The sequence below is a fragment of the Eublepharis macularius genome, chromosome 7 (genome assembly GCF_028583425.1).
Source record: "Eublepharis macularius isolate TG4126 chromosome 7, MPM_Emac_v1.0, whole genome shotgun sequence".
NCBI classification, from domain to species: domain Eukaryota; kingdom Metazoa; phylum Chordata; class Lepidosauria; order Squamata; family Eublepharidae; genus Eublepharis; species Eublepharis macularius.
In genome coordinates this window covers 3537944-3556892 of record NC_072796.1, presented here as the reverse complement: position 1 = coordinate 3556892, position 18949 = coordinate 3537944, and the positions used below count along the sequence as shown (strand labels likewise).

Genomic DNA, 18949 nt, shown 5'->3' with positions numbered 1-18949 from the left:
GGAATGTTGGACAAGTGACAGTTGAAAAGTCCATTGGACAGCAGTCGGAGAGTCAAGCTGCAAGACCAGGATGCCTACATTTCCCATCAAAACTTGAGGGAAGCTGACTAGTGTCCAACCTGTGTCAGGCGTCACGTGTGGTCCCGCTGAGTCCTGGGGCAGTTAGGAGGGTCAGCATGTGAGCCTAATGTGGTGCGCGGAATTTTGATCACCCCCACCTCTGGAAGACAGCCACTTCCAGAGGTGGCTGAAAGTTGCTCAGCCAGCAGAAGGCTTGGTAGCTGTGTAGGGGCTTCCTGAGAACTTATACGCCATTGATATGACTGGCCCCATCTGCCTCATCCAACGCCCATGGTATAGCCAGCAGCTGAAAGGAATGGAAACTTATATAATCTCCAACTCCAGTAGTTATTATTGGCAATACTCTGCTGTCACCCAGTGGGAAACACGCACAAGAATAAATCATGGATTCATGGCTCACTTCCTGCTTCTTGATCACTGGAATTGAAAGTTCAGCACACCGTTTAGTTGCATCTGAACAGTTAGAACTGGTTTGATAGTGGGAAAAAGTTGGCTGCGTGTGTGGAATGACATACTGCTGTGCCTCAGCTGTTCTTCCCATCACTTTGCCTGCTGCTGCCTTCTCTTGTTAAAAACCACCTACCTCACAGGGTTGTTGTGAAGATAAAAAGTGGAGGAGAGCCATGTGTGCCACTCTGAGGTCCTTGGAGAAACAGCAAGCTGAAATGCACCAAATAAATCCTGTAAAAATCTGAGTCCTTATGGAAACCATAAGCACAGCCATGCCTCCTCAACAACCTCAGTCATTCTGGAAAGCTAAATAGTTGATATATTTTCTAATAGTAGATCAACTATTATGTATACAGGTTTACTTTCCTAGAAACTTAGTTAATTCGTGTGATAAATACTGTTACAAGGAATATTTAATAGGTAACAAAAACATACTTGCATTATTTATTATCAGATAAAATGTAGTTGAAATGATAGCAGTAATATACTCAAAGGCCTTGCCTTCAGGCAAAATAGTTTAATTCCTGTATCTTTTTGCATAAAACAGAAGGGAAAACACAATGATGGAAAATGTCTTTGATTTCCTTAAATCTGCTGTGTTTGGTTGCGCCTCTTGGTGTCGCTGTTCACCAATAAGGAAAGAAATGAGGTATCCAAGTTTGTCTGGCGTTGCTACTGCCTGCCACACACAAAATAACTGCGAGAATAAGTGGGCTCCTGCCATCAGAAGTGGAACGGAGGTACGTTTTGCTTAGGGAAAAAAGCAAGATCTTTCAAATCAGAACTCACAGATCTGTTGGAACATGGAAGAAAATCAGAGTTTATGGAGGTATAAAGAGAGGATCCTGCAATGTCTTATTCTGGTCTATGCTTGGGAAACAGTTTCTGCTCAGATTCACTATTCCATTCCAGAGGAAATGCAGAAAGGATCTTTTGTGGGGAATATTGCAAAGGATCTGGGAACAGAAGGGAAGCAACTTTCGGATCATGGACTTCGCATTGTACCCACAATAGGTAAGCTTCAGTATTTTTCTTTGAATGCCAACAATGGTCATTTACTGACCTCTGAAAGAATAGACAGGGAGGCAATCTGTGGAGAGGCAGAGAAATGCATCTTACCACTTCAGGTTATGGTTGAGAGTAAAAGAAAACTGTATGGAATTGAAGTGGAAATTACAGATATAAATGATAATGCTCCTCACTTCCCTCCTGGGGAACAGGAAGTGAAAATCAATGAAATATCTCCACAGGGGTCCCGGTTTCCTCTACCTGAAGCTCAGGATCAAGATCTTGGCATGAATTCTGTGCAGAGTTACCAGCTCACAGGCAGCAGCCATTTTTCTCTGGATGTGAAAAAGGGAGAAAACGGTGCCAGGCGTGTGGAACTGGTGCTGGAAAAAGTTCTTGACAGGGAAGAGCAATCAGTGTATGACCTAACCCTCACAGCTACTGATGGAGGCGATCCGGTCCAGACAGGCACAACTCAAATACAGGTCATTGTTTTAGATGCAAATGACAATGCGCCAGTCTTCAGTCAACCTCTCTATGCATTTACCATTGAGGAAAATATATCTAAAGGCTCCACAATCGGTAGAGTTAGAGCTGTTGATCGGGATGAAGGAATCTATGGAGAGCTGAGATACTCCTTCAAGAAAGCCACCAAGAAGGACTCACAAATGTTTTTTTTTAATGCAACAACTGGCACAATAACAGTCATAGGGGACGTTGATTTTGAGATATCTTCTTCTTATGAATTTGAGGTGCAAGCTGAGGACTATGGAGGACTGTTCGACAGGGCAAAAGTTGAGATCACAGTTACAGATCTGAATGATAATGCACCTGAGTTAGCAGTTTCCTTTCTCACCAACTCCATCAATGAGAACTCACCAACTGGAACTGTTATTGCTATTTTAAATGTAGAAGATCGAGATTCAGGAATTAATGGTGAGATCTCATGTTTAATTTCCCAAATCCTCCCCTTTCAGCTGAAAAAATCCATTGGTAACTTTTACAGTTTGGTGACAGTTGATGCCCTTGACAGAGAGCAGATGGAAGCCTACAACATCACGGTCACAGCCACAGACCATGGGACACCCTCACGTTCTACTTCCCTTATCATTCCACTCCAAGTTTTAGACACAAACGACAACCCTCCCCTCTTCCACCAGTCATCCTACGTCTCCTATCTCTTGGAGAATAACCAAAGAGGTGCTTCTATCTTCTCACTCAAGGCAGATGATCCAGACTGGGGGGAGAACTCCAACATAAAGTATTACATTATACAAGGTCAGATAGGTGATTTCCCCCTTTCTTCCTTCCTCTCCATTAATTCTGAAACTGGGATTATTTACGCCTTGAGCTCCTTTGATTATGAAGAACTCCAAGAGATTCACTTCCAGGTCAAGGCCCAAGATGGAGGCTCCCCACCACTCAGCTCCAACATCACAGTGACTGTTTTCATCTTGGATCAGAATGACAATGCCCCAGAAATCCTGTACCCATCTGTCCCCACTGATGGGTCCACTGGGATAGAGCTGGCACCACGCTCCTCTGAGCCAGGCTACCTGGTCACGAAGGTGGTGGCCGTGGACGCAGACTCTGGCCAGAATGCCTGGCTCTCCTATCAGCTGCTGAAGGCCACAGAGCCAGGGCTCTTCACCATAGGGCTCCACACTGGAGAGATCCGGACGGCCCGTCCCTTTCTGGACAAGGATGCTCTCAAGCAAAGCCTGGTGGTTTTGGTGAAGGACAGTGGGCATCCCCCTCTCTCTGCCTCAGTCACGGTCACCGTGGTGCTGGCCAACAGCATCCCTGAGGTACTGACTGACCTGAGCAGCATCTCAACCCCTGCAGACCCCCAGTCAGACCTCACCTTCTACCTGGTGGTTGCTGTGGCTTTTGTCTCCTGCTTGTTTTTCACCTTCCTCCTTGTGTTGCTGGCACTCAGACTTCGCAGGTGGAAGAATTCTCAGTTCTGTGATTCCGGGAGCTTGAATTTCACCGGAGTCCCAGTTTCACAGTTTGTGGGGATTGATGGAGTCCGAGCATTTCTTCACTCCTATTGCCAAGGGGTTTCTCTCACCACAGACTCTAGGAAAAGCCAGTTCAACATTTCCAAGGCAGATTATTCCAGTACTCTGAAAAATCAGTTGGCTGGTGATATAAAGGATCCTGTCAACACTACTGATGATTTGAATTTGAATAGTGGGGATCTGATCATAGTCCAGGTGAGCTAAGAATTTTAAATTCACAAGAGTTTCTTTTCTTGCTATGGGCATGTTTTGTGATTTCAAGAGATATTTTTCATCTGTCTTTGTTCTCTAGTGACTTGCAAACCTTTGCTAGTATTGTACCTAGCACTCTATCCATATTGTCCTTCCCATCTCTGAAGTCCAGTGCCATAGCGCAAGGCTTGGCACTGTGTGTGAGTTGTGTGTGTTGGTGACTCCGAAGGCTCATCCACCAAGAGATTGGAAATGGAGGGGATGGAAATCACACACACAGGGATGTAATATCTGTTCTTCATCTCCTACTTCTCTTTCTCCTTAGTGGCTCATTTCCGTCTCTTTCCCAGTTCCGAGGGAAAATTTGCCACTAAGAGCAGAAATGATGAACAATGAATGAGTAATGGGGGATGGATGGATGCATGTACTGGCAATGAGCCAGTAGAAAAACAGAAGTTGAACCAGTGCTTGAATTAGGGGGGAGATGGGTGTGTGTGTGTGTGTGTAAAGTGCCATCAAGTCACAACTCAGTTATGATGACCCCCCCCAGGGGCTTTCAAGACAAGTGAGGTGATCTGCCATCGCCTTTCTCTGCAGAGTCTTCCTTAGACGTCTCCCATCCAAGTACTTACCCTGCTTAGCTTCCAAGATCTGACAAGATTGGGCTATGCCATACCCCCTTCCCTTCTATGGGGAAAAGGTGGAGAGGGGCATACTGAAATCCATAACTGAGATATAGGGCAGATGGGACAGGTAGCAGTTTTGTACTGTGCATTATTCCTTTCACTAATCAAACTCAGCTGGTGAAATTTCTGCACAAGTCTGTCTCCTCTCCACAGTGTGGCAAAATAACATCACCTGGGCCTCATTTTGTGCTTGACTGGACTGCTGGTCTTGCTGCCATTGCCAGGTTTGCTCATTGCTTCCTTTCCCCATTCTGGAATTTTACAAAGTAAAGAGTCCAACTACGCCTAAATAATTCCACACACACACCCTGCCATAGAATCTTACTGGGTGATTTTGGTCCAGTCACATCCTCTCAGCCTAACTTGCATCATGGCAGGAGCAGGCTGGGAAAATAGAGTGGGCCTGGAGCAAGCTATGCAGAGTGGACCCCGTGGGGTCACAGTCCAGCACTGCACAGGTCGCTAAGCTCAGTGGCGCAAACCGCGGGCTTTCGCTCCCCCATTGCTCCCTCCTGAAAGCTGGCAGTAGGGTGGCAAAAGACAATGGGTGAACTCTCACTAGTGACCATTGCTGATGAGGGGTCTGAGTCAGAGGGGGCTCTGGCAGAGTTGCTAAAGCTTGGTGGTTATACTTGGTCCTGGCCGTCTGTGGCAGAGGCCCACTGAGAAATTTCCTTGTAAGTTAAATGGCCTGTGTCTGCCCTTGCCTCACAGGGTAGTTGTGAGGAAAAGATGGAGGGGGGAGAATGGCGTATGCCACCTTGAGCTCCTTAGAGAAAGGGCAGCATAAAAATGTACAAAATAATTACACAAGCCACAAAAAGGTCAGGCTGTTGCCTTTCCTCAGCGTCTTCCACTCCAAAGATTTCAACAAACCGCCACCTTGATGCTCCCCCTTAGAGCGCATGGGAAATAGTTCCACAGACTGCGCTGACAAGTCAGTTCCATGCAGGTATACGCATTATATCGTTATATTTACTTACGCCATCTATTTTCATAATCAGTTCTCTCTGATTTTTTTTTTAAATGGATAAGTGCCTAGCTCTTCTGTATATTAAAACAGAGGGTCATGAACTTGAACAAAGGATTGTAAACATAATGGGGATGAGGAGATGGGTGTCTCAGTGCTGGAAGGGCACACACCTTCTGAGAAACATATTTATTTATATCCAGAAGAATATTTGTTGGGTGTCTCCGGGGGTTCTTCCTCATGATAACCACATTGCTGCTGGTTTCCAATGGTGGTACCAGTAATCGTGTATCCGGCAGTGACATGAGCAGTTGTGGGGGAGGGGGTTGTCGTCAGTGATGACAGTCAGAAGCATAAAAGTTTCAGTCGTAATTGAAATGCTAGTTGGTAACTGTATCCCACATATACAAGTAACAAGCATGCTTCTTTTGCACTGAAAAAATCTCTACATATGCCCGTAGAGATCATGAGGGACTCCGTGGGTCAGCTAAGTAGAGCCAAATTAAGATGTAACTTCAGCCACATAGTTGTTGTGATTTTTTATATTGTTTAGTTTTTTGGTGAGTTAGCCACCGCAGGAGCCTGAACTGACTGGCTTGGCATGATAAGGACTCGTCAAATAAATAAAGGAAGTTACTTCTGTGTCTCATGTAGGAAGCCAGTGTTTGAATGTTTCCCTCAGGAGGTAGATTCTCCTTGTGTGCACTACCTTGCGTTCTCCTAAAGTCCTTTAATTAGAGAATGGCCTAACAAGATCCAGGTGTGGATCTTCTGCATTTTTAAACAATAGCAGTCACGGAGGCTGTGGTGTATATTGGATATTAACCTTTTGTCCTGGTCCAATTTCACAAAATCAGTCGGACTTCTGGAGCTGCTGTTTAGCCCACAAGTAAATAACAGCTCCAGGGCACCAAAAAACCCAATGTGCTTAAAGTGTTGGAATTGAAGCAGGGAGAGCCAAATTCCAACTAAGGTGCTGAGGCCAGTCAGTCATCCTGGACAAGATGTTCTTGCTCAGCATAATTTACCTCACAAGGCTGTAACGAGATTAAAATGTAGGAGCAGAGAACCATGGTATAATGCCCTCAGCTCCTTGAAAGAATGCAAGATAAAAATTAGGGAAATGATGCATGTATATGAGGGAAATGCATTACAGCCCTCCTGCCACACATGATTCCAAACTTGGGCCCCATGGAAGAGCCATTCACAGGTCTCATCTAAAAAAAATCAGTAACAAGGTCTGAGTTTCAAGCAGGGACTGAACAAGCCATTTGCTATACCACAAGCAGGTAGTCAATGTCACACTCCTGCCAATAGTTACTTTTCTGGTAATCAGCATCCCAAGTGATAATTTTTTTATATCTTTTACATCCTCTATCTCTTTTTTGTTTATAGCTTTTATGTTATTGTTTATAGTTTAAATAAAGAAAAATTCCACTGCAGAAAATCTCCACTTAAAAAAAATAAAAATAAAATTTTGTTCTTGTTTTTGGGTACAAATAAAGTATCTTTTACATAAGCAACATGGAAGTTTCACAGTAGCAAATACGAGTTTAATATTCCAACATGAGATTTTTCAAGTTTTGGGTTGAGCCTCTTGGTGTCACTGTTCACCAATAAGGAAGACACATGAAATCTCCAGCCAGCCTAGCTTTGCTATTTTTTACACACCAATCCAAAAAGCTGAAAAGACAGGCTGTGAAACGGAGGTGTATTTGCTTAGGAAACATTTGGATGCACGATTTTTGGAGCCTGGAATATCTTTTGGGCTGTTCTCCTGCTTCAAGAGAATGGGAAAAAATCAGAATCTGTGGAGCTGTAAAAGAGGGATCCTGCAATGCCTTATCATGGTGTTTGTTTGCAAGACAGCTGCTGGACAGATCCGGTATTCCATTCCTGAGGAGATGCAGAAAGGATCTTTTGTGGGGAATGTTGCAAAAGACCTGGGAATGGACAGGAAGCAACTTTCCAGTCATGGACTCCGCATTGTCCCCAGTATAGGTAGGATTCAGTATTTTATTGTCAACAATGGCCGTTTACAAATCTCTGAAAGAATAGACCGAGAGGAAATCTGTGGTGAGTCAGAGAACTGCATCTTGAAGTTTCAGGTTATTATTGAAAGCAAATTACAGCTTTTTGGAGTTGAAGTGGAAATTACAGATATCAATGATAACACTCCGCAGTTTCTACCAGTGGAATGGAAATTGAAAATAAGCGAGACAGCTGCCCTCGGGGACCGGCTCCTTCTCCCCAAAGCGCAAGATCCAGATCTGGGTGTAAATTCAATACAGAGCTACCAGTTCACAGGCAGCAGCCATTTTTCTTTGCATGTGCAAATGGAAGAAAATGGCATTAGATGTGCTGAGCTGGTGTTGGAAAAAGGTCTGGACAGGGAAGACCAGCCACTTCATGACCTAGTCCTCACGGCCACAGATGGGGGTGATCCGGCGAGATCTGGCACTGCTCAGATCCGCATCATTGTTCTAGATGCAAATGACAATGTGCCTGTCTTCACCCAACCCATCTATGAAGCAAGCGTCCTGGAGAATATTCCTAAAGGGTTTACAGTCTGTACAGTACAAGCAATAGACAAGGATGAGGGAATCAACAGAGAGATCAAATACACCTTCCAAAAAATCACAGATAAGAATGCCAAGTTTTTTCTATTGAATTCCACCACAGGAGAAATAATCCTAAAAGAGTCCCTCGATTATGAAGCATCATCCTTGTACCAGCTTGAAGTGCAGGCTACAGATGGGGGAGGGCTGAGTGACACATCAAAAGTGGTGGTCTTTGTTCAAGATTTGAATGACAATATGCCAGAATTAGCAGTAACCTTTGTAATTAACTCAATCCCTGAGAACTCACCAACTGGAACTGTTATTGCTATTTTAAATGTACAAGATAGAGATTCAGGAGTCAATGGGGAAGTGAAATGCTCCATTCCCAGCAACTTGCCTTTTCAACTGAAGAAGTCAATAGACAATTTTTACTCCTTGGTGACAGACAGCCCTCTCGACAGGGAGCAAGTGCCAGCTTATAATGTTACTGTAACAGCTACTGATAATGGGACTCCACCACTCCTTACATCTACTATTATTTCACTCCAGCTGTTGGATGCAAACGACAACCCTCCCCTCTTCACAGAATCAAGCTATATGTCTTACATCCTAGAAAATAATCTGAGAGGAGCATCAATCTTTTCTTTAAAGGCAAATGACCCAGATTGGGAAGAAAACGCCAAAGTAGCATATTCCATCATGGAAGGAGGCATGAAAAGTCCCCCTCTCTCTTCTCACTTGTCTATTAACTCTGAATCAGGGGCAGTCTATGCTCTGAACCCTTTTGATTATGAAGAGTTCCAGGAGATTCAGTTCCTGATCAGGGCCCAAGATGGAGGCTCCCCACCACTCAGCTCCAGTGTCTCAGTGACTCTCTTCATCCTTGATCAGAATGACAATGCCCCAGAAATATTGTACCCTTCCCCTCCCACTGATGGGTCCACTGGAGTAGAGCTGGCACCACGCTCCTCTGAGCCAGGCTACCTGGTCACGAAGGTGGTGGCTGTGGATGCAGATTCCGGCCAGAATGCCTGGCTCTCCTATCAGCTGCTGAAGGCCACAGAGCCAGGGCTCTTCACCATAGGGCTCCACACTGGCGAGATCCGGACGGCCCGTCCCTTTCTGGACAAGGATGCTCTCAAGCAAAGCCTGGTGGTTTTGGTGAAGGACAATGGGCAGCCCCCTCTCTCTGCCTCAGTCACGGTCACCGTGGTGCTGGCCGACAGCATCCCTGATGTACTGACTGACCTGAGCAGCATCTCCACCCCTGCAGACCCCCAGTCGGACCTCACCTTCTACCTGGTGGTTGCTGTGGCTTTTGTCTCCTGCTTGTTTTTCACCTTCCTCCTTGTGTTGCTGGCACTCAGACTTCGCAGGTGGAAGAATTCTCAGTTCTGTGATTCCGGGAGCTTGAATTTCACCGGAGTCCCAGTTTCACAGTTTGTGGGGATTGATGGAGTCCGAGCGTTTCTTCACTCCTATTGCCAAGGGGTTTCTCTCACCACAGACTCTAGGAAAAGCCAGTTCAACATTTCCAAGGCAAATAATTCTGATATGCTTACAAATCAGTTGACTGGGGATGTAAAAGAGCCTACTCACGCTATCGAGGATTTAAATTTGAATAGTGGGGATCTGATCGTAATCCAGGTGAGCTAAAATTTTTAGATGTACGAGATTTCCTTTTGTTTACATATGTATTAGTTTCGAGAGGTATTTGCTACCTGTCTTTGCTTTCTAGTAATTAGCAAAATTATCATTGTGCTTGTAACCAGCCTTCCCTACATTTCCTTTTTTATTTCTTTGGGCTCTAATTTATTTGACTTGTTACTGGACAATGCAGAGATAACTTTTTAAAAATCTTCATTCCTTATTATGTTAGGTTTGTAGACAGCCCCTAACTTTAGCCTAATTCACTGAGTTGGTAAATCTGTGTTTGGTCTAGCGCTTCTGCCTCCAGGGATGGGTACTCAATTGAGGTAATGCTCTTACTTATTTTTTTTAAAAATCCCCCTAAAAATAAGAATATAATAATAAAAACATAGCTAGCATTTTTAAAGAATAAATCATGAAAATGAAAAGAAGATTGCCTCAACTGAGAGCCCATTCTACAGCTTTTTGTACTGACATTTGATTTCCTATATGGAGAATTAGGATTAGTCACCAATCTGAGGTGATCTAGCCCACAAATGTGTTTCTAATTCAATCTCATCTTACATTATGCTCTTTTCCTTCGTTCCAGACTATCAATGTGTTGTTTAATTTAGAAATGTTGTATGGTAAGGCAGACGAGTACATTTTTTTGTGGGCTACTAAATTCATTGGACTTACTTGCAAGGATCTATATTAGAAGGGCTTAACGTGTACTAAGCTATTTTTCCCTAGTTCCACTAACTGCCTACGTGTTGATATTCTCCAGTTATAACCCAGTACTCTGATCCTTACAGCCAAATATTGAAAGTAACTCTTGGATTGTGAACTCTTCCCACCTTTAAAAAATGTGTGCCACAGATGTTCCCCCAAGAGGTCGATACACACGATGATCTGATCTGCAAGATCTTTCCCTCCCCCCAAAAGAGGGGAAATGTTTTGGTCTTCGGTCGTCAGAGGACCAGACCTTCACATGAATGCCTGTGTCTCATGTTTCCTTCTGTATGTTGTAGAGAGGGATACGTACTCACGCACACTCTGTGTGAACTGTACCCAGCTGGAACACGGTAGAATGGAGTTCCGGAACCTCTTGAAAATGGCCACCAGCCACGTGACCATTTTCTCCAAAGGCGACCCACTGAGTTCCACCACCTCTTTTCCCAGAAAAAAAGCCCTGCCTTTATTGTTGTTACATGAACTGCAGTATGGTCAATGTTCTGTAGAATGGAGGGCAACATTGCATCATCCGAATCTCATTCAATATCGTTTTTCAAGTTAGATACTGCATTTTTCCCTCAGCACATGGGACAAAAAGATTGACTATCCCTGATCTATAGTTACAAATGGACCAAGTAGGGCATCCTTGTATATTTTGTTGAATTTATCAGCCAGTTTCGATATGGTTGATTATGCCATTATCATGTTGGACTATTTGGAGCAATAATTTGGTGTATCGGGATCCATTCGCTGTTTCTGCAATAGTCCATCTTCTTTCAAATGGGCTTCTTGAGGAGGTTCATCAGGCTCCCATCTTGATGACATTTTGAAAATGGTGTAAGTCACTTCTCTTTCAGAGGGAGTTTGTTTCTTGTCATGTTGCCATTGTTACTGATTTTAAGAAAACCAAGAAGTCTGGAATGTGTGTGTTTGATTTTAACTCTGATATTTTAAGTAATACATATTTAAAGAGAGGATTGTAAACTGCCTCAACCACATAAAGAGAAAAGTTGTACTTTTTAAAAAAAAATACAATAAGCCTGGAATACAGATAAGACCCCTCTCACTTGGGAGGTGGGGGAGAGGAGAAAGGCAAGACCTCTGAGAAGGTAGGGCTAAAGGGACGCTCCAGCAGCCCAGGAGCCCCGAAGGCGCCTGCTTGCTGACTCTGCTGCCGCCTGACTGGCCTACACAACAACAGCTCCACGTCAGACTGTCTTTCTGGACATGGCAGCAACAACACTGGGCCTGCCCCTTCTCTCATCTCCCCTTCCCTTCTCAGCAAAGTGTTACCACTGCTTCTTTTCTTCGGGCCTTTGGTGGGCCAAGGCAGCTGCTGCAAGTGATTGACCTGTGTGAACATTAGTGGCTGCCAGAAGCAGCAGCAGAGTGAAGAGCAGCAGGTAATGAGGGAGTGATGGGCTGCTCCTATAACAAAAGGGGCAAGCTCAGTGAGGTGAGTAGTAGCAAGCAACTGCCGCTGTTGCCTGCCCCTCTACGGTGGAAGGCCTTGGTACAATTTCCTGCTGCAGTTAGGGTTGCCATCCTCCAGGTGGGGCCTGGAGATCCCCCCAGAGTTACCACTGATCTCCAAGCCACAGAAATCAGCTCCCCTGGAGAAAACAGCAGCTTTGGAGGGTGGCCTCTGTGGTATTACATCCCTGCTGAGCATTTTTCCCTTCTCAAACTCCACCCTCCCAAGGCTCCACCCCCAAATCTCCAGGAATTTCTCAGCCCAGAATTGGCAAGCCTAACTGTAGTGCAAGCCATTGACGCAAGCCCATGCCAAGTCAGGGCCAGTTTGCCAAGGATCCCAGAAGAAATCTAGAGAAAGAAAAAAAAAATGATGCAGTGGTCCGCACAATGAAATGAAGACACTGGGAAACAGTTATAGCAGGACATGTTATAAGGAGAAAAGTAAGTATTGAGTTAGGTAGATTGCCAAGGAAACAGCATTTGGGAAAAGGAGGCACAGATTTACATTTTGATTAATTCTCTACTTTTGGAAATAAATTGCTATGTAGAAATATATAGTAAAAAATCACTATGCAGTTCTCCATGTGGACTCGAGGTGTCACTGTTGGACAACAGGGAAACATTCCCCGAACACGTTTGAGGCTCTTGCAGCAGTAACCCTTTTATCTGATCAGAAAACAGCAGACAGCTAGCTCTCTTTTAAAAGCACATCTAAAAAAGGGAATTTGCTTCATTTCCCAAGGATCACTAAATGACTACATTGCTAACATCTTACTGCAAACAAACGGGATATTTGAAAATCTGGGAGGGAAAATCCCAGGAAAGACAATAAATGCAATGAGGGTAATGGAAAATAAATCTGCAGAAAGAACAAGGGAGATGAAGAGGCAAGTACTCTTTCTTTTCATATTCTTGTCTTTGTTCTGTCGCGTGCTGTCTCAGCAGGTTCACTATTCAATTTTAGAGGAAACAGAAAAAGGCTTTCTTGTGGGGAATCTTGCGAAAGATTTGGGGTTGGATGTTGCACAGTTGTCCAAACGCAAGCTTGGCGTCTCTTCAGAAAAGCAGTATTTCACTGTTAATGAACAAAATGGCAACCTGTATGTGAATGACAGGATAGACCGGGAAGAGATTTGTGGGAAATCAGCCTCTTGTGTCCTAAAAGTAGAAGCTGTGGTGCACAGTCCTTTGAATGTATTTCATGTACAAGTTGTTATCAAAGACATTAATGATAATGTCCCACATTTCAAGAAAGAAAAAATTGAACTTAAAGTGAGTGAATCAAGTTTGCCAGGGGCTGTGTTTGTCCTTGGGAATGCTGAAGACAAGGACATTGGAGTAAATTCTCTTCAGAATTATCACTTGAGCCCAAATCCTTATTTTAAACTAGAAATTAAAGAGAGCAAGGATATGGGCAAGTATGCGGAATTAATATTGCAAAAACAACTGGACAGAGAAGAAGAAGACACACTCCAATTGATCCTTACAGCTCTGGATGGGGGAGACCCAGTAAATTCTGGGACCACTAACATACGTGTTACTGTTACAGATATTAATGACAATCCACCAATTTTTGACCAGGAAATCTACAAAGTAAGCCTAAAGGAAAATGCACTGAGAGGAACATCTGTGCTGCAAGTTAAAGCATCTGACCATGATGAAGGATCAAACGCTGAGATCACTTACTCTTTTAGCAGCATCCTAGAAAGTAGCCAAGAGAAATTCAACCTGGATCCCCATGATGGAACAATTACCCTTAAGGAGAGGATTGATTATGAGGAAAGACAAAGTTATGTGATGATAATACAGGCTACTGATGGGGGCGGCTTGGTGACACATAGCAAGCTGGAGATTGAAGTTTTAGATGAGAATGACAATCCACCAGAAGTAGTTCTTACTTCTTTGTCCAGTCCAATTCCTGAAGACTCCATGCCTGGAACTGTTATCGCTTTGCTGAAAATTCATGACATGGATTCTGGAGAAAATGGGGAAGTCACTTGCCATCTGAGAGACCTTGTACCTTTCCAGATAACTTCATCTTCAGATAATTACTTCAAACTTCATACAGATGGTTACCTTGACAGAGAAAAGATCCCAGAATATAATATTACAATCACAGCCACAGACAAAGGCATTCCTCCTCTCTCCACACACAAAACCATCTCTCTACAGATCTCAGATATCAACGATAACCCTCCAGCCTTTGAAAAGGCTTCCTATACTGTCTACGTGCCAGAGAACAACCCATCCGGAGCTTCCATTTTCAGGGTCAAGGCCTCTGACCCCGATGTGGATCACAATGCACGAGTCACTTATTCCATCCTCAGGAGCAACATTGAAGACCTGCCGCTCTCCTCTTACGTCTCCATTAATACTGAGACTGGCACCATTTATGCGCAGCGCTCCTTCGACTACGAGCAGTTCAGGGAGTTTCAGATTCAAGTGCGGGCCCAGGATGGAGGCTCCCCATCCCTCAATGGCAGTGCCACAGTGAGAGTGTGTATTCTGGATAGGAATGATAACACTCCGCAGATCCTCTATCCTTCGCAAGCAACAGAAAGCTCGTCCTTCTTTGAGATGGTGCCTCGGATGGCGGAGTCAGGTTATGTGGTGACCAAGGTGGTGGCCGTGGATGCTGACTCTGCACACAATGCCTGGCTCTCTTTCCACCTGCTGCAGGCCACGGAACCCTCGCTTTTCACCATTGGGTCCCACACAGGAGAGATCAAAACCGCCCGAGCATTACTGGAGAGGGAAGCTGTGAAGCAGAGACTAGTCATTATGGTGAAGGATAACGGAGAGTCTCCTCTCTCAGCCACTGTGACCCTTAACCTCGTCTTTGCCGAGAATTTCCAGGAGGCTCTTCCGGAAATGAACACCCAGCCCAGTGAGTCAGAATATCAGCCTGATCTCCAGTTTTACTTGGTGCTGGCCTTGGCCCTGGTGTCCTTCCTTTTTCTTGTGACAGCAACACTGACCATTGTGATGAAACTCCGACGGTCAAGGAACCCCACCCTTCTTCAGTACTTTATTCCTGATGCAAAGACGGGAGCCGTTTCCCCCCCTAATTATGAAGATGGGACTTTGCCATATTCATACCAGGTCTGCTTATCTTCTGAATCTCGGAGGAACGAGTTAACTTTCCTGCAGCCCACTGTGCAAGTGGCAGAGAATATCTTCTGCAATGTCAAATCTGATGTTTCTCTGATGTTGAATGGTGAAAACAGTTTGGATGGTGAAACAGAGAATGAGGAGGGGGTAAGTTCTGGATGGGTTTGCCCCATGGTCAATTCAGTTAGTGAGTTGTTTGAATTTTTTCTTCTCCTGAAAGGTCTTCCTCGTGTGAACATTATTTTGAGTCTTTAGCATAACAAGTATCTGTCCAGCAAGGGACACGTTCTCAGGGGCAAATAATCTCTTTAGTTTCCTTTGATTTTGGTGATCTGGGGAAGCGGAGTTATAACACAACTAGTGTAGAAATACACAACAGACCAAAAGTAATATAGCTAGTGTTGCATATTAATATTCAGCCCTCTTACATGAGAAATGGAGAAATTATATGCTGAAAGATGATGTGGGAAAAGTAACTTATTTTTTCCTGGGTATAGAATAAGTTGAAAAGGTATAAGGTACTTGTTTTAAGTATATTGTTGCAATTGTTAAATCTACAATGTTGTTGTTCAAGAAAATATGACTGATCATCCATCATATAAACTTCAAGTATCTCAAGTAGCTCTAAAAGATGGGTCACATTTCCAGAGGCAAATAAAGTGTTATTTACTCAGGCAATCCAGGACCGGGGTCAGCCTGGTGCTGATGGGTTTCATGGTACCTCCCAGAACTTTTCCTGGTGTTTATAGAATATGGGAGGAGCTGGTTGGGGTTTTTCCCCAGGTTATATAAAGGGGATAGCCAGTTTAGATGATTGCAAAATGGAGACAGATACTGCCAGATGTGGGTTTTTTTAGCTAGCTTGATATGTATTCATATTTTGTGTGTATGGAAAAAAAGTGTAAAACTCTTAAGTACATTTTAAAAGGCATCTTGTTAAATGGAGCTTCTGTCTGAAGTGTTGAAGAGTTACTATCAGACTTACGCAAAACCTCACTCCCTGAGATTTTGTGGTTGGCACTGCCTCCTATGGCAGCCATTTTTTGGTTGGCGCCATCTCCTGTGGCAGCCATTTTGTAATTGTGCCCACTACCCTGTGTCAGAATTCCTAAGGTGCCCAGAGGATCTAGAAAAGTGAGGATCCATCTTAAACGTGACATGCAGAAATTCAGTTTGTTATTACCTATTTATGTCAGTGGGTTTGGTTTGTAGATGGTAGTTCATTATATCTGTTTATATATAAGGATCAGTATTCATAAAACTATCTGAGAAGACAGAGAAGTCCCTTGTTCATAATATGTCTGTTATGTTAAATGGATATCAAACAGGAATTTATATATCAAGTTAGCCTTTTAATTCACCTTCTGCCTCAGGAAAGAAAAGCCATAAAAAAGGGTTGGGCATTGCCATTTGTTCTAACTGACATCCTGTGATGGAGAAATTGGGGTGGGGGGTTAGCCTTTGGGAGGTATAAAACATGGGCTCCATGGACAACGTGACTAAGATTTGAGGGTGCTGTGGATCCTGGGGGAGGCTGGTCCTAACTCGGGAGGCAGGAGGAGGGATTCCACCTCTCTGAAGAAGAGTTTATAAAGACCTTGTGTGTTGTATGGTTTATTTGGAACAGGAGGGGGAGGTAGATGAGTGGTGTGTCTCTACCTCCTGAGTCTCCAAAGATATGTGCACCTATCCTGAAGGATGCCAAATCATCTTTGGTAACTCTTAAGTGCTATAGCTAGACGTTAGTAATTTCCTCTTCATATTTAATTGCTAGCTGTGATATAGCTTTCTGTATATTGTGTGCTTTCTTTTTTTGTAACTCTTGTAACTTTTTGTTTGTTTGTTATTTGGTTTACTCAGGAATTCTTAAGGGACAACAGCAATAAACTCTGCATCTCTGATGTCTTTTAGGCCTCCCAGTGTCCTGTTAGAAGAATAAAATTCGCTTTCATTAGGGACCCCAACATTTAATTCTCTCCAAACATATGTTCCTTGTTTTTTCTGTTTCGTTTTTGTATGCCATATATATATATATGCCATATTGACTTCCCAAATGGCCGTAATTGTTCAGGGCTTTTTTTGTGATGGTACTGAGTTCTGGCACCTTTCCTCAGAGTTCTCCCAAGTCCTTTCCAAGTTGGGAAGTTCCTGGTGATGTGGGAGTGGAATCTGGAAAGGGCATGGTTTAGGGAAGGGAGGGACTTCTGTGGGGTGTAATGCTACACAATTCACCCACCGAAGCAGCTATTTTCTCCAGGGAAACTGGTCTCACCTGAAGATTAGTTGAAATTCTAGGAGATCTCCAGGTCCCACCTGAAGATTGGCAACCCAAACACACACACATTCATATATACATATACATATATATGTAAATGTATATGTATTTGTATGTAAGTAGTGGTACTTTTCTGAGAAAGTGTTGTTACCTTATTTGGTAAAATAATTCAAAAGAATAATTTCAATTTGCCCACAAGTCTTTCTTAAAACTATGCATTATTCACTGTCCAGTTAATTCTTACACTGTGAAATTCAAGGTTTAAAGAGTTCAGTGCATGATCTGTGTATATAATAGTTGTAATATCTTAATTATACACATTTTGTTATATTAAAAGCATATCAGTTCTTGAATATGTTTTGTGAATGCTGGAAGAAGGTAAAATCCATTTCAACTGGATGTAGACTCCTCCATATATCCTCTGCCTGATAATCCTCTAGTTTAAAGAAATTTTTAGATTGTTTAAAGTATCACCATAAAGATTTTTAAACATTTTTATAGTCCTAGTATGATGTATCACTTTTTCAGATATCACATTGGAATATCCACCTAGAATCAACTCTGCTTCTGAAAATTGTATTAAAGATTTGTACACACACACACACCTGGATAGCCCATGTGATCCTGATCTCATCAGATCTCAGAAGCTAAGCAGGGTCAGCCTTGATTAGCAATTGGATGGGAGACCTCCAAGGAAGACCAGGGTTGCAGAGGCAGGCAATGGCAAACCACCTCTGTTAGTCTCTTGCCATGAAAACCCTAAATCAGCTGTGTGTGTGTGTGTGTGTGTGTGTGTGTGTGTGTGTGTGTACTCCTTTAGCTTTTTTCTTGGAAGTTAGTAACAAACATTGAGAGACTGGAAAACATTAAAGGTAAGAAGGGAGTGATGGGGGAGGAAAAAGTAGAAAAGGAGTGATTTATAGCAACTATAGTTTGTACTCTTACTACTAACATTATGCTTGATTGTCCACTGATTTATTTTGATTTATGCCATCTAATTTATTGTAATTTTCTATGTTTAAGATTTAAAGTTATAGAAAGAAAAATAATAATTTTGCTCCTTTAAATCATTGCCCTAGGACAAAAAGGTGTAATGGCTACGGCTCCTTCAGGAAATTATTTTCTGAGGACGTCAAGTGTTTAAAATTGAAAATCCCATTCTACACAATCTAAAGCTTTTTTCTGCATCAGTTGTAATAGTAGCTTTAAAAAATACAAAATACAGAAAAAATACAAATTACATAGCAAAAAATACACTCATACACCCACTGGACAGATGAGGAAAAGAAAAGAACGTATCTAATCATTTACATTTTAACTCTTTTTCCTTCATTGAAGGAATTATACATGAACACCAGTTTTTTCGTATCTGTCTTGAGGCCAGTCTTTTCTTTCCCACGTATACTTGAGGACTGAATTTATTATTAGCATTACATACCTAATTCTCTACAACCAATCCTTTCTCTCTGGAAAAGTCGACTTGAAATAGAACACCATTCTACATAATCTAAGGCCTTTTTTCTGCAGTAGTTGTGACAGTAGCTTGTAGCATGTTTCACTAACAGCATAAGTTACATTAACTATCTGTCTAATGGTATTGACTAAGAGTAATCCATAGGTCTTGTCAGAATCCCACGCAAGTCTTTTCAGTGGAACAGTGCCATCCTTGCAACACTTTCCTGGGAGTAAATTCCAACCTTGAGTAAAAACCCCGTTGATCTTAATATCCTATGGCTGTGTTCCTAAGGGCA

At 43.0% G+C, this 18949-nt stretch overlaps 2 protein-coding genes across 2 annotated transcripts; both read left to right on the top strand.

The window, feature by feature from the left end:
* Window positions 1–1334: 1334 nt before the first annotated feature.
* LOC129333231 (protocadherin gamma-A6-like) lies at window positions 1335–3767 on the top strand. The gene has a single exon (XM_054984749.1). It carries the CDS (start codon window positions 1335–1337, stop codon window positions 3765–3767), a length of 2433 nt encoding a protein of 810 aa, XP_054840724.1.
* Window positions 3768–7201: 3434 nt separating this feature from the next.
* On the top strand, window positions 7202–9628 carry LOC129333232 (protocadherin gamma-A6-like). The gene has a single exon (XM_054984750.1). The coding sequence runs from the start codon at window positions 7202–7204 to the stop codon at window positions 9626–9628; it is 2427 nt and encodes an 808-aa protein (XP_054840725.1).
* The last annotated feature ends 9321 nt before the right edge of the window (window positions 9629–18949 follow it).